A 13,571-nucleotide genomic window follows, 5' to 3' on the forward strand; every position below is an offset into this window, starting at 1 on the left:
AGGGTATATAGGGAGGAAAATCATTCCAACTGTTAACCTTCATCAACTAATTTTTCCTGAACACTCCCTTAGGAACAGTAAACACTATTAACTACTTATTGTGTACTAAGCACTGTTGCAGGTAGTTTATACGTGTTAGTTTACTTAATTAGTACAGCAAACCTGGTAGGACTATTCTCACCATTTCACAGAAGGGGTAATCAAAGACTCAGATCGCATATGCCCGTTCAAGATATCACAGCATACAGTGTTCGAACATACCAGTCTCCATCAGAACCCTGCACTTACCCCCTAACCCACTAAGTTGTCTTGAATACATTTTTCACTACTGAGTTGACATAACCATTACCCTTTTACAAGTACCCTAAAAGAAAGCTTGGAGTGAATAAATAAATATCTTTAGGAACCTGCAATCTTATTAAGCTTTTCCTATAAAAATACTTCCCACAGGGATTGCAATTGAATTGAAAAAAATGTACAAAATGATGTAATAATAAACATATTATTAAAAAAAGATTTTCTATAAAAATACTTAACACAGTCTTCTACTGTTTAACATGTAAGTCTGTATCATGAGTCCACTTTCAGCTCAAGGTATTTATTTGCATCCACACAAATGAGTGCCATCACACATGTGGTAAATTATGTGTGAGGTTTTAATCTTCAATTCTTCAATATTGACACCACTCCTCAATCCATTCCATCAGGAAAATCCTGTCAGCTCTTTTGCTTCAGCCTCTGTCAGAACTCCAATGTTCCTCACTACCTCCACAACTACCCACATTGATATGAGCCAACCTGACTAGGGTAACATCCCCAAGTTAGTTTCCCTCCTTTCATACTTGACCCCCTGAAGCATATGCTCAGCTAGTAGTCAGTCTGATCCTAGAAAATAAGTTAGATTTCCCCTTAAGTCAAAAGTTACCATTTTAAGTAGAACAACAAAGGGCTTAGCTGGCCTGCCAAGCAGGGTCCTATGTGCTAGCTCCCTATGGCCTCTCTGATCTGGCTCCTTGCTCATTCAGACCCCATCACACTGGCCTCTCTTGTGACCCATCAACTCTCAACCTCCAGGATCTTTGCAGTGGTTGTAGCACTACCTGTAGTAGTAATCTTTCCAGTCTCTTGGGATGCCCAATATCCTTACTTCCTTCAAGACTTTGCTGAAGTGTCATTATTTGAAGGGGACCCCAGCTATTTGAAATTAAAACCAACCCATATGAAGGCCAGCATGCCTCATACCTTCTTAACCATCCATATTTTTGTTCCACCACACTCACTATAGCCTACAAAATTGTACTGTTCCCTTCATTTTTAATAACTTTTTGTTTTGCTACCTATCGCTAATACCCTATAACTTTGAGGGCAGAGCTTTGGGTCTTTGTCCATTGATATACTCCAAGTAATAAGTCTTGGTTATAGAAGGTACCCAATTAATATGATGAATTAAGAAAAAGAAACTGCTGTGGTAAAGACAATCAGTGCTTGTGTTATAGTAACTGAGGTGTACAGACATAGTTCATGGATAGAAGTGCAGGGAGAGTGAGGACTATATCATGATTTGGGGAAGCAAGAATGCCTGGAGCAAGACTGGTGAGTTTTAAACATTAAGCTAAGATTATAGAGCCCCAAGCAGTGAGAATGAACAGTAACTATTTTTAAGACATCCAGACAGATTATTTGCGTATTCCCTGGGAGGGGATTCCATATACAACAGGACTCAAGTATTTATTTAACTAAATCAAACTGAATAAGAGATAACAGACTGCAACAATTTACATATGAAATAACAGCTTAGATGGGGTGGCAGAAAAGGAAACATATTTTCAAAACAAAGCATGGTGCAAATGGGATACTCAAGACTAGAGAGGTAAATAAAACAAGATTCCAAGAATGAGTCTGAATAACCAGAAAAATTAAGATAAAGCCAAAAAGGGCAGACAGGAGAGAGTCCTTTCCAATGATATGCAAGTATTGGGTGTAACTGTGCTGTCCTGGAGAGGGACATCTTGTCTTGGGCATCAGAAGGTTCCACACTACAGGTCAACCCTGCTTTCAATTCTTCCAATCACTTAGCTTATTATGACTCAAGGTTTTGGGGTTTGGTTGGCTTTAGGTGTTTTTGTGCCTCATGCATAATGGAGCCAAAACAAATCTACAATGTTGCTCCAAGAATTTAGCCTTGCTTCAAAGTGTATGATGAATTCAAGTGCAGTTTGATGTCAATGGAATACTAGTGGGTAGAAGGAATAGTAAAAATACAAACCTTGAGTTTGGGAAGGAATAAAACTTGAAATTCATTCATATCTGTGTGATGACTGCAACATAAGGACAAATAAAATTTCAAAGGGGGAGATCTAATTGCCTCCATACTGGACAGTAGAAGTTTGCACACAAAAGCACCAAATATGCTTGTTAATGACTAATGTTCAAACATGATAAACTCCCCTCTTCCATGGATAAGGTTTCAAGTTCCTTGGGCTCTTACTCTTGGGTGGAAATAGAATGAACATTCTTCTAAAGAAAAGCCTCATCCTGCTCCAAAGAGCCCAGTAATCCAGTTGAGAGGACCAGACTTTCCAGGAAATAGCCACCAGATCATACCCTATTAACTGTGTAAATGGCCCAACTTCCCTAACTTCTCTGAGCCTTCATTTTCTTGAGGGCAAAATGAATATACAGTACCTGCTTACTTCAAACAGGGAGGGGGCGTGAAGGGCGTTTGGATCAGTAAATGGAGAGCCAGAAGATGACAGATCGCGAAAGTAGGAACACATTACTACCTTCCCTTCTGATTGCAACATCACCCCTATTAGTGCTTCTAGAAAACCAGACAACACAGGAGAAAGAATGGTGAAACTACAACCTATCTTCCCTGGGAAGAGTTAAAACTTCCATGGTCTGAAGGAGGATCAATGTAGTCTCACAGCAAAAGACTCAGTGTCAATGAGTCTTTCCTTTTGATGACAGAACAACTGCAGCTGTACTAATTCTCTTCTGTCTGTATCTCAAAGCCTCTCGTTTTGGGGACACTGTACCACACCAAACATGTGTGATGTACAGATTTCTCCACAAACCCAGTGGAGGTATTTGTGAGCCAACCTTGCCACTGGATTCTTATTTAAAAAATACAATCTGTTGGCCCGCAATTTTACTTTTCTAGTCAACTCTTCCCAGAGGCATTTCACAACTACCATGATAAATTTCTTTAAAAATCAACATTCTTTATTCCTACCACCCTCATATAAATTGTTACTAGCTCTGGGCAAGCAGCACTCAGAAAAGAGGGTAAACAATCTTACTAATAGATGACTGTATTGATCACCCATTCCACAAGAGTTTAAAACTCCCCTCCCCCTCTCCCCTCATTCTCCACTGGTTTTGTGTCAAAACCTCTCCTACATAGTGCAAGAATGCCACTTTCACTAATATTCATTCAACACTTAGGACAACTGGTAATTTTCTCTAAGGGAAGAGAATCAAAGCTGCTGCTCCTTATTTTCTCCCTCAAAGTCATCAAGTGGTTAAGCAGTCATTGGCAAAGCAAGTTGCTCCCTGGAAGTGAGCAAAGGACTCCCCATAAAAGCTGTAAATGTGTTTTCCACCAGGAGATCCAGCTATGTCCACAGCACACAGGGAGGGAGATTCTGTGTCTACCAAGACCTGCTGACTCAACTAACTCCTGAAACAGCTTTGTTTGTAGAGCTGGAGAATAGAAGCAAGAGAAGAATCAGTAAAGACCATGTACCTGTGGTTCAAGGCCAAGGCACGCAATTGGCTGTGATTCACTCTGAGAACCCCTGACAGGCACCAGACAAGAAAACAATCCTCTAAGAGGCTTATGTTGGTGAAAGTGCAAGTGGTAAGAATTGTTAGTGAGGAAAATAGGTCTCTCCTCTCTCCTCACTACTGGCACCTAGTAAGAAAATGCCAAGAGTGAAGAAGCCCTTTATGTAATCTAATAAATACTACTACATTTAGTGTTTATTGCCAGGATCCTTTATGCCTGGGCTAAGGACAAGGAAAGGATATTTTATCTTAAATAAGGTGCAATGGACATAAATCTCAAGCAGTCAAGTGCAGAACATCCCCATACAGATGTGAATTACAAAGGTCTCAACTTTGCCAATGGAAAGTCACCCAAGAATGCATCCTTCCCATGCTGGTCATTGAACCAAAATCTTCTCAGGACCCTGGTCTCTCTCTGCTTTGAGAATTAAATCAAAACATCTCAATGATGAACACAGTAAATAGAATTCTCTTCATAAGCAACCTAAAGAATGATGCAGCAAGCGTTGCATGTGACAAAATGAGTTTTTAAAAGTGTCCAGAAAACTCCAACAAGTATCACTTCACCGCCTCCTACAACATAATCTGCTTTGTCTTGCTTCTTTCACCCACCACACTCTTCTCATCAGTTTCATCCGAAACTTGTAAACTCATTTCCACAATGGTGGACTATCTAGATAAAATTATGCCATACTACCTCAATATCTTGTCACCAATGCCACTGATAAATATATCACTAGTTCTTACAGGGGCAATTTTAATTCAAACAAAAAAACTTGAAATTTCCCCAACAAGAAAGTGATAAAAATCCAGAAAAGAGATCTAAATTATGCCAGAAAATATATATATCATGTAAGTAAGGAAATCTGTTCAGAACATGATTTTTCTATGAAAGCAGACCAGATTGTCCAGCTTTCCTTTATAAGCTTTCCTTTATACTTGGCACCAGAATTTTCCCAGCTGAGAAAACTTGCAAGCAGATTCAAAAGAAATACCTGTATATATGGATACAAATCTATCAAAAGTGATATGCATATAAATGCAAACAATTATATGTAAGAATGCAATATAGACATCAAATTGTTTACAGTGATGATCAACATTGCCTCAGTTACAAATGACATTGACTTTTTTTTTTTTTCTTTATGCTCATCTGCATTTTCTGAATGTTCCGGAATTTAAAAAGTATGGCATCTCTATTTAAAAAGCTATTCCATGTGAAAACAATAAAGGTCATCTAAGACCAACCCACGCCCCAAAACGCCACTTTCACCAAGCCAGAGCCTCGGCATTGGACTGGACATAGTAAAAGGAACACAGCGAAATTATGCCAGAAAATATATATATCATGTAAGTAAGGGAATATGATCAGAATATGATTTTTATAAGAAAGCAGACCAGATTGTCCAGCTTTCCTTTATAAGCTGCTTTTATACTGGGTACCAGAATTTTCCCAGCTGAGAAAACTTGTGAGTAGATTCAAAAGAAATACCTGTATATATGGATACAGATCTATCAAAAGATCTCAATGCCCTGTAAGGCTTTAATGGAACACAAATCCAAGGCCATTTTCCAAGCCAAGAACATGGAATTTCCTGATTAACAAATACATGGAAATAAAAGCTTTGGGTAGAGTTAAGTTGCAACCAAAATCTCATACCACTTTGTTGACAGTCTATTAGGGGAAGTATGCTAGTTTTATATATTTATTCCTTAAAAGGGATAAATCCTGGTCCATTTTTCCTGTTGTAAGCACATTGCTTATATTTATATGTAACAACATAGGCCAATCCATTTTTTATTATATGTGACATTCCACCATATTTTCATGTAGTTTTCACAAGGAAGGTTTTATTTTTTTTAAATGTTCTAAGATATGAATCTTTCTGGTATATGAAATTAATTTAAAAGAGATCCTTAATAGTCACTAAAGTTCACAAATTATGTACTATAATTTGAACGTTAGAAAACATGGCCAATATTCTCACATTTATTTATAGAAACTATGGTACCAAATGGCAAATATATAATTCAGGATATATTCCTTTAAAATCTTTAATTTCTTCACCATTTTCATAATCTTAATTTAACTTGTTGAAGGTTGAATGCTTGATACTTCTAGACAAAAGCTTTATGAGTTAAATAGTTGTGCTTTAACTTAGAAAAGTGACAAATGAGTAGCCCTACTCATTTCAGGAGTGCCTACTAAAGGAAAAAATAACCATAATAAGTGTCTTTGTGATTGAGACCTCAGGCACTGACAGAAATTTAATCCAGGTGTCAGTAAGCTTTTCCTGCACAAGGGGTTTCTTTCCTCTGCTCACCACAGCCATTGTAGCACACAATCAGCCACAGACAATGTGTCAACGGGCAGGTGTGGTTCTGTCCTAATGAAACTTTATCTATGATTCTTACATACACAATAAAATACTACTCAGTCATCAAAAAAGATAAACTCAGGCCATCTGCAGCAACATAAATGGAGCTGGAAGGGGTTAAGCTAAGCAAAACGAGTCAGAAGGAAAAAGAAATCATATCAGATAGTTTCACTTGTATTTGGAGTATTGAGAAACTGAACAAAGTGTCAAGAAAAAGACAAACTTCCTAGCTGACCCTAGAACTGAGGTACACAGCAGGGGAGGGATAGAGGTTAAAACAGGGGCAGGAAGAGCACAAGGGATTATGTTGATGGATCACGGGTGCTGTGGTGGAGAAATATGGGGGCTACACACGAGAGGAGAAATCAAATATTGTACAGTGATATAAAAAAATACACAAATTATTTTTTAAAACTTTACAAAAACTCGGGAGTGCAAAAACAAATACCAATGTATGCCACTGCTTAACCTAAAATGTTCTACTTCAGTTCTATTAAGTCATGCCTATAAAATGGTGGTAATAATCATGCCAAGTCCATAAATTTACCATAAGTATCTTTTTCTACTGTATGTTAAGCTATTAACCCACAGCCTCACATCAGTATCTGGGAAAAGTGATGTTAGTCATTACCACTTTCATCTTCATATTTATCCTTAAAAAACTGAGATAGTTATTATTTTGTCCACATTTTGGAGGTACTGCAACAGAAGATTAAAGTGTTAAGCAACTTGGTCACTTATATAGCTTTAGAAAGTAGCAATTATCTAATAGATAATTGTGGAGCTGGGATTAAACCAGATCTTTTGTCAGGGTTTTAACTATCTCTAACAGTGAGTAAATATTATTGCATTGACTCGTGATGCTCTTCAAATAGTCAAAGGGTAAAGCATAATTTTCTATGGTAATGCATAAAAATAAACCAAAAATTCACTAAAGACACATTTACACACTAAACACACAAACAAGCCGTTCTTAGGTGAAGAATTGATTGAAAACATAGTTCATGCACAATTATAAGTTTGCTGCAGTATTTTTTAAATCTGAGCACAAACACATGAGTCTGTCTGTTTCTCTCAGACACTACCTGGCAGGGATTTCGAACACGGTCATCAAACAGCAGGCCTGAGACAGGGTCACTCTCGATCTGTTTCTCTCACCTTGACCTTTCATTTCTGCTCTCAAGTTTCTAGAATTCTCAGACATTGATGTGTCACTAACCAATTATTTCTAAAAATCTAGGCAGTCACTTCTCTCATAATGAAAATACACACTCTTGTGAAGCCACTTAATATTCTTTCATTTTAAGTTATGCCTCCTGTGCCTGTCCATTTTTTGCTCTCTGGCATTTTTTATCTTGAATTACAAGTTGTCTGTGAGGAGAAAGGCAAATACAGACCACCACAAGCCAGGAGAAGCAATGATTTGTAGACGGGTCCAGAGCTGGATTTCCTATAGGGAAGGGTCCTCCAAAATGTTTATAATTCAAAAATTAACTTCACACTAACGGATACAGCATGACTGCACATTCTTCCACACTGAATGAGCTTCTAAACATGATGTGCCCAGCTTCCCAACCCCACCACCACCCAAAAGGTTTCTGCATCAGGGTTAACTATTTGCAGAGTGATTCTCTACGATGCAGTCCAGACCATGCTCTTCCTCTCTTGAACACCCTCCCAGGACTCCCTTGGGACAACAATGCCTTTGTTCCTTTCCTCTCCAACCTCAACTACCATTTGTGACTTGCTGCACCAGTCACACCTGCCATTTAGCCCAAATCACCACCTCCACCACCAAGATCAAATATCTCCTGCACCATGAAAACATCTTGCAGCCCTCAGCTCTTACGAATAACCCTTTCACGGTGCCCTTCTATAGTTTGCACTCATCTCTCTGCAAGTACCTCACACACAACCCCAGCTACTCCTTCCTAGCTCAGTCTTCTAAGCTTCAGGAGAGCAGAGGATTTCTTAGTCACCACTGAGTAAGTCAGTTTGTAGAGAACAATCCCTAACCTGTGGGTGATGATCAAAATATATTTGTTAAATGAATGAGTAAATTAGTTCCCTTTTAAGCTAGTCTGATATTAGTCCTACATCATAGACTTGCATGCCATCTACGTTGCCAAGATATGCCACTTTAAGTCATTTACAGGCAAAAGCATTGGTGTGATGCTAAAATTAACTTAGAGAAACCACCAGAAACCATGCTGAGGTCTGAAAGGCATGATGTGGAAATTAGAATTCATTTGGATGTTGAAAGGCTTGAAGCAGTTCTTGCTACAAAGTTCAATGTCTATTTAACATGCAGATTCTATTAGAGCTCTTTATGAAGTTCATTGTAGATTTCTTTTTTCTTTATTCTGTTATTTACTGATCCTAACACAACTGGCATAAATTATTCTAATGTGCGGGCATGTAGAAGGGGGTTGGGGTGGGGTGATAACTGCATGATATAGCAAATCAATCAATCAATCAGGTTAAGCAATCAGCAATTCACTGCTGCTGCTGAAGCCTCCTTGACCTTTGCCTCCCCTTCAGCACAGGTGACCACCTGGCCCCCCAGCAGCCTGCCTGACAAGGCACCTGCCTTGTCTTCTTAATTGGGATAACATATGCACGTGGTTAGCACTCTGTCTGGCACCAGACCACGGAAAACACAGGGCAAGTGGCTTCCTTCACTCTTTTCCTCCTCTCCTTGGACTGTTCATTACTTCTCTGGTTTGAGGCTGAATCTTAACTCTTTCCCGTCCGCCAAAGATGGCCTTAAGTCTGTGTACAGTAGAAAAGCGCCCGCATGCTGTTCTTGTTCTTTTCAGGAAAGGGTGAAAAAAAACTCACCATACACAAACCCTTCAGCCCCAAATCAATTTCTCTAAGTCCTGTCATCATGTCTGAACTTATTCTGTTAGAGAAAACTCTTTTTCCTGGAATTCTTCAACTTGGAGTTGCTTATTAAAATGCAAATGGCCCTGAGAAGTGTAATATTATCAGTTAACAACACCTGATCTGCAATGAGGGGTAAGGGCAAAAACGCCCTGTGGGGAAGAGGCTTGGGCATAAAACACCAACCCAGGATCCACCCAGGTGGAATGAATTTCACGGATGAGGAGAGGGGCTTGGGATAGACAAACCTTACAACTTTGCAAGTGGCCCCTTCTGCTGCAGGTGACACTCTCCAGTTAATTACAACAGCTCCCAGCCTCCTCTGTACTGAGACTGGGAACCCTGGGTTAAACTCCTTTGTTTAAAAGAGGCTCTGTGGTGCCTATAGTAATAGCACAGCATATGCTCAATAAATGTTTGTAATTTAAGTTCCAGGCTCCCCAGCCTCACTAGTCTTTTCTAATAATTGGCAATTGGTGGCTGTTGGAAACAGGGGAAGGGTGCTCACTCTTCTTTATGCCCCACAGCCATGTTCCAACAGATGGCTGACATGTGCCAAATTTTGAGGCAACACGGGCCTTTTTCAGTCAACTCGTATCTAGTTGTCGTGCATCATTGTAAAATATTCTTAACATAGGTGATTTTTCCAGGGACTTAGAGCTACAATCCTATCTCACCTCCTTGAATTTCATTTCCTCTGATCATCTTGTCAAAAAAACAAGACACTATTTTAAAGTTTAAAGTCGTCAGAGTCACTACAGAGGGCGAGTGTGTCTTTTTTCCCCTCTTCAGACTCATTCTATACTTTTAGGTTTAGGAATATAGATTGAACTCTTTGGCTTTGGGGGGGGGGCAAAATTTCGGCCTTTCCAATAAAATCCACTGCTGTACAGATGGGTTCACTGAAATCCAAAGATGCTGTTACAAACTAGACCAACTGAAAACTGGGAAAAGATTCTGGGAGCTCAAAAATTTGTGTACTTAGCAAAAGTGGTGGCTTAACATAGAACAATGAAATTTGTAAAATACTTTACAAATGGTTAGTGCATTCAAAACTGCTGTATTCTTACCCTTTGCCCAAAAGCTTCATCTTAGCAATTCCAATCTGAAGTTTTGAATTGGCCACATCATATGCACTGAAGTTATAAGTAGGATAACTTACCATTATTTTGAAATCATAAATTATAGATATTTTGAAAATAATCTCAGGCTTTAGATTTCTACTTTTTACATTTCATTATTGAAAATTTGGTTTTGTTATTTAAATAACTCCCAGTAACATCTCAATGCAATATGTTAAATAGTGTTTCTCCATGCAAGAATTCACAAAATTCCACAGATTTGGTATTTATAATTAGCTGGCAGCAAGAGGGTACCCAATTTGCAGCATTTTCAAATTTCCATGATGTAAAGATTTCCCCAATTCCAAAATACTAACATGAGGTCAGAGATCACAGAATGGGGAAGGTTGGCCAGGATACACTCCTAGAAACCCATCCACAGTGGAACCAGAACATGCCTGGATAGGGTGGGCTTTCATTCTGACATTTCTTTCTCTTCTAGCCCACTGTACCCTACACAATAACACACTTACAGATTATGTTTTGTATTGGCCTATACTGTAAAACATAGTAAGGATTTTTAACACAGTAAGAAGGGATGTAAAATATAGTAAGAAATACATCTCACCTCATGGCCCACCCCATGTATACACATCTCTGCTGTTTTATGAACACATACAAACCATAAAACAAAAAAGTCTCAAAAAATTCAACAATCTCACTAAATGCAATGCACAAGGTTTTCTATTCCATTTCATTTTCACAATTCTGCTCTTGAGCCACTTACTGGATTTACAGCCAACTATTTGGGTAGGGGCCCCAAAATTGAAAACAGTGCTACAAATAGACTCCAAACTCACTGAAGACAGGATTATTTGTTATGTCTATATGTCATCTATTCCCAGGCCTAGTACTAATTATTTAGTCCCAAGAAGGTTAAGTAACTTGCCCAAAGATACACCTACCATCATTGATAAAAGATCCCCCAAGGCAAGTGATAATTCATTACCCAGATTCAGGATATTCATGGCTTGACATTGAAAGCTGGAGGGTCTTCCAAGATAGCCTCTTCCCAGAGATTAATGGAGAACATTTTTTAAAATTGTACTGACCCCACAATTGATAAAAGTTTGGCTCTTTAGCCACTGTAGCCCTAAGCAAACAGCTGCATTGGATGACTAAGCAAATTCAAGTGATCCCACTTTCTCCCCATTATTGATAATATTCACCTTGGAAGAGTATTGAAAGGATATTCATCTTTCATAAAACTTTATCAATTCTTGAGAAATGGAGCTATATAAATGCTGCTGAATATGTATTTTTATAGAGATTGCACCCACTTAATAAGCAGTAACACCAACTTTCTTACAACCACATGCCAAAAGCTTATTTGGAGAAAATACTCAGAAAACAAAGCATGAATCCTTGTGCTTTTCCCTTCAGTGCTACTGCACCACACGCTTTTTTATAGGTGCTATTAAATGTACACTATAGTTTCAGGACAATCCAGATAAGCATCTTCACTAAAATACACAACACCATTAATCATCTCAGTGACAGTGCTCCAATTTAACATCTTGGGGATTTCCTCCCCTTCTTCATCATTTATTTGCCAATATTTCCTTGTTATGAATATCCCCCTAGTGACTTTCCCTGGCAGTCACAGCTGTGCTGCCTACTGTGTCTACCTTGACTACAAATAACACCAATTCTTTTCTTCAAAAAAACAAGCATTTTTGATAATACCTACAGTTAGAAGGGTGCCATGGTTCTAACTGCATCCCAGGTTACCTCATCCATACTTCTGACCTTAAATAGCCAAGCCGAAGCCTTTAAGTAAGATCAGACACGTGACACTGGCTTAATTACAAATGAACAACAGTTGGTTGTGGGATTCAATTAAAGATTGGTCAAAAATCAACTCTTGCTTTAATATAGTCGTTAAAGGAAACCCATTCTACAACAGAAAAGACGTCAAAGTATCCATGAGCCACAACAAAGTCACAAAATCACTTATAAATAATAGAAATTTGGTCGGCAAAAGTCACAATAAATATGATTTACAAAGCAAAGAATGATTTAGAAATAATAATCAAAACAATTGTCCACTCTAGTTATACCAGTTCTAGTGAAAAGAGGTCACACTATCTTGGTAACAGAATATCAAGAAATAAAGCCAGAGATGCAGCAGATACAGGGGACAGTCCCAGTTCCATCTAGGATGCTCTCTGCTCCAATTCAGAGAGCAGTCTTGCAGGCTCCAGGACTTCCTGAGAGTGGATAAACTGGAAACCATGAAAGAAAACTGCACAACCCATTGGAAGAGCATGTGAAAGGAAGACTGACCAACAGTATTCAGAAGGAAATTTTAAGGAAACAAAGTTTCTTTTTTTTTCTCAATCATGAAACTTTAGTGCAAAAAGTTAAAGAGTTTGTAGACAAAAACACACCAAAGTATATTTGCAAAATATCTGCCTTCGGTGGAATTAGGCTGACCTGACTTTACCTTTTCTACAGGGAATTTAAATCATTAACATCTAATATGACTTTAACCAATATTCCATAACTTAAAATTCTGTAAATTTTATTCATTGGGGGTAAACTCCAATTTGATCTACTGTTTTAAAAGGCAAAAGCCCAAAAGCAGAAGCAACAGAAACTAGGCTATATTAAAATGCCTTTCCCCCCAGAGCAGAGTATTTACTTCAGTGATAGTAACACCGTTACCAACTGTACAGATTCTGCTAAGTAATGGACAAAGCAAATGGCAGCAAAGGCAGAGGACTCAACTTCAATTTAACTGTCCTGTAAGGTACATAGTAATTAGCTGCAAAGCTCTGAAATCTTAGCTAGCATGTTAAGTCTGCTACATGACAGTATAATTTGACTTCTTAAAGGATTATGCAAATTACAACTCATCATTCCATTACAGGATTGAAAAAAAGTGACAGCTAATTTATACATAACACACCTTTCAAATCCCTAAGATGCGTAGCACCTGTGCAATGTATTTTGCCTAGATTTTCTTGCATATAAGTACTTGTTTATTGCAATATAAAGAAGCTTACCTAAGAGCTTTAATATAGTCATTTTTCAAAAAAAAAAACTTTTAGACCACAATTTCAAAAGAATAAACATTTTTTCCCCTCTTGATTTCAGAGGCAAATATTTTTGGTTGTTTTTGTTTGGTTTGGTTTGGTTTTTATTTCCCCACTAAATTAGAGAAAAGAAGGATTCAATACAAGGATATTTTTGAATAACTGGCAACCACAAGCACTGATGCACGAGCCAGAAGGAAGACTCACAAAGATTTCAACATACTTCTGGTAGGTAGATTCACAGTAGATTCCGTCATATCTGTAGATTTTCCTACATTCTGATTGGTTGGGCAGAGGATGCTGGGCAGTTATTCTGTAGAGGCATCAAAAACAGATAGACATGACTAGAGGTTCTCTAC

The 13,571-nt window shown here is 38.3% G+C and overlaps 1 protein-coding gene across 1 annotated transcript in view; it reads right to left on the reverse strand.

Moving 5' to 3' along the window:
* Window positions 1–13,571, reverse strand: part of NPAS3 (neuronal PAS domain protein 3) — an 821,118-nt gene that overhangs the window by 698,500 nt on the left and 109,047 nt on the right. Inside the window, exon 2 of the mRNA XM_012724628.1 lies at window positions 13,436–13,525. Within this exon, the coding sequence (XP_012580082.1) occupies window positions 13,436–13,525 (90 nt within the window). The remainder of the gene's footprint in view (window positions 1–13,435; window positions 13,526–13,571) is intronic.

The sequence above is a fragment of the Condylura cristata genome, unplaced genomic scaffold (assembly GCF_000260355.1).
Source record: "Condylura cristata isolate star-nosed mole 26May11 unplaced genomic scaffold, ConCri1.0 scaffold00013, whole genome shotgun sequence".
Taxonomy (NCBI): Eukaryota; Metazoa; Chordata; class Mammalia; order Eulipotyphla; family Talpidae; genus Condylura; species Condylura cristata.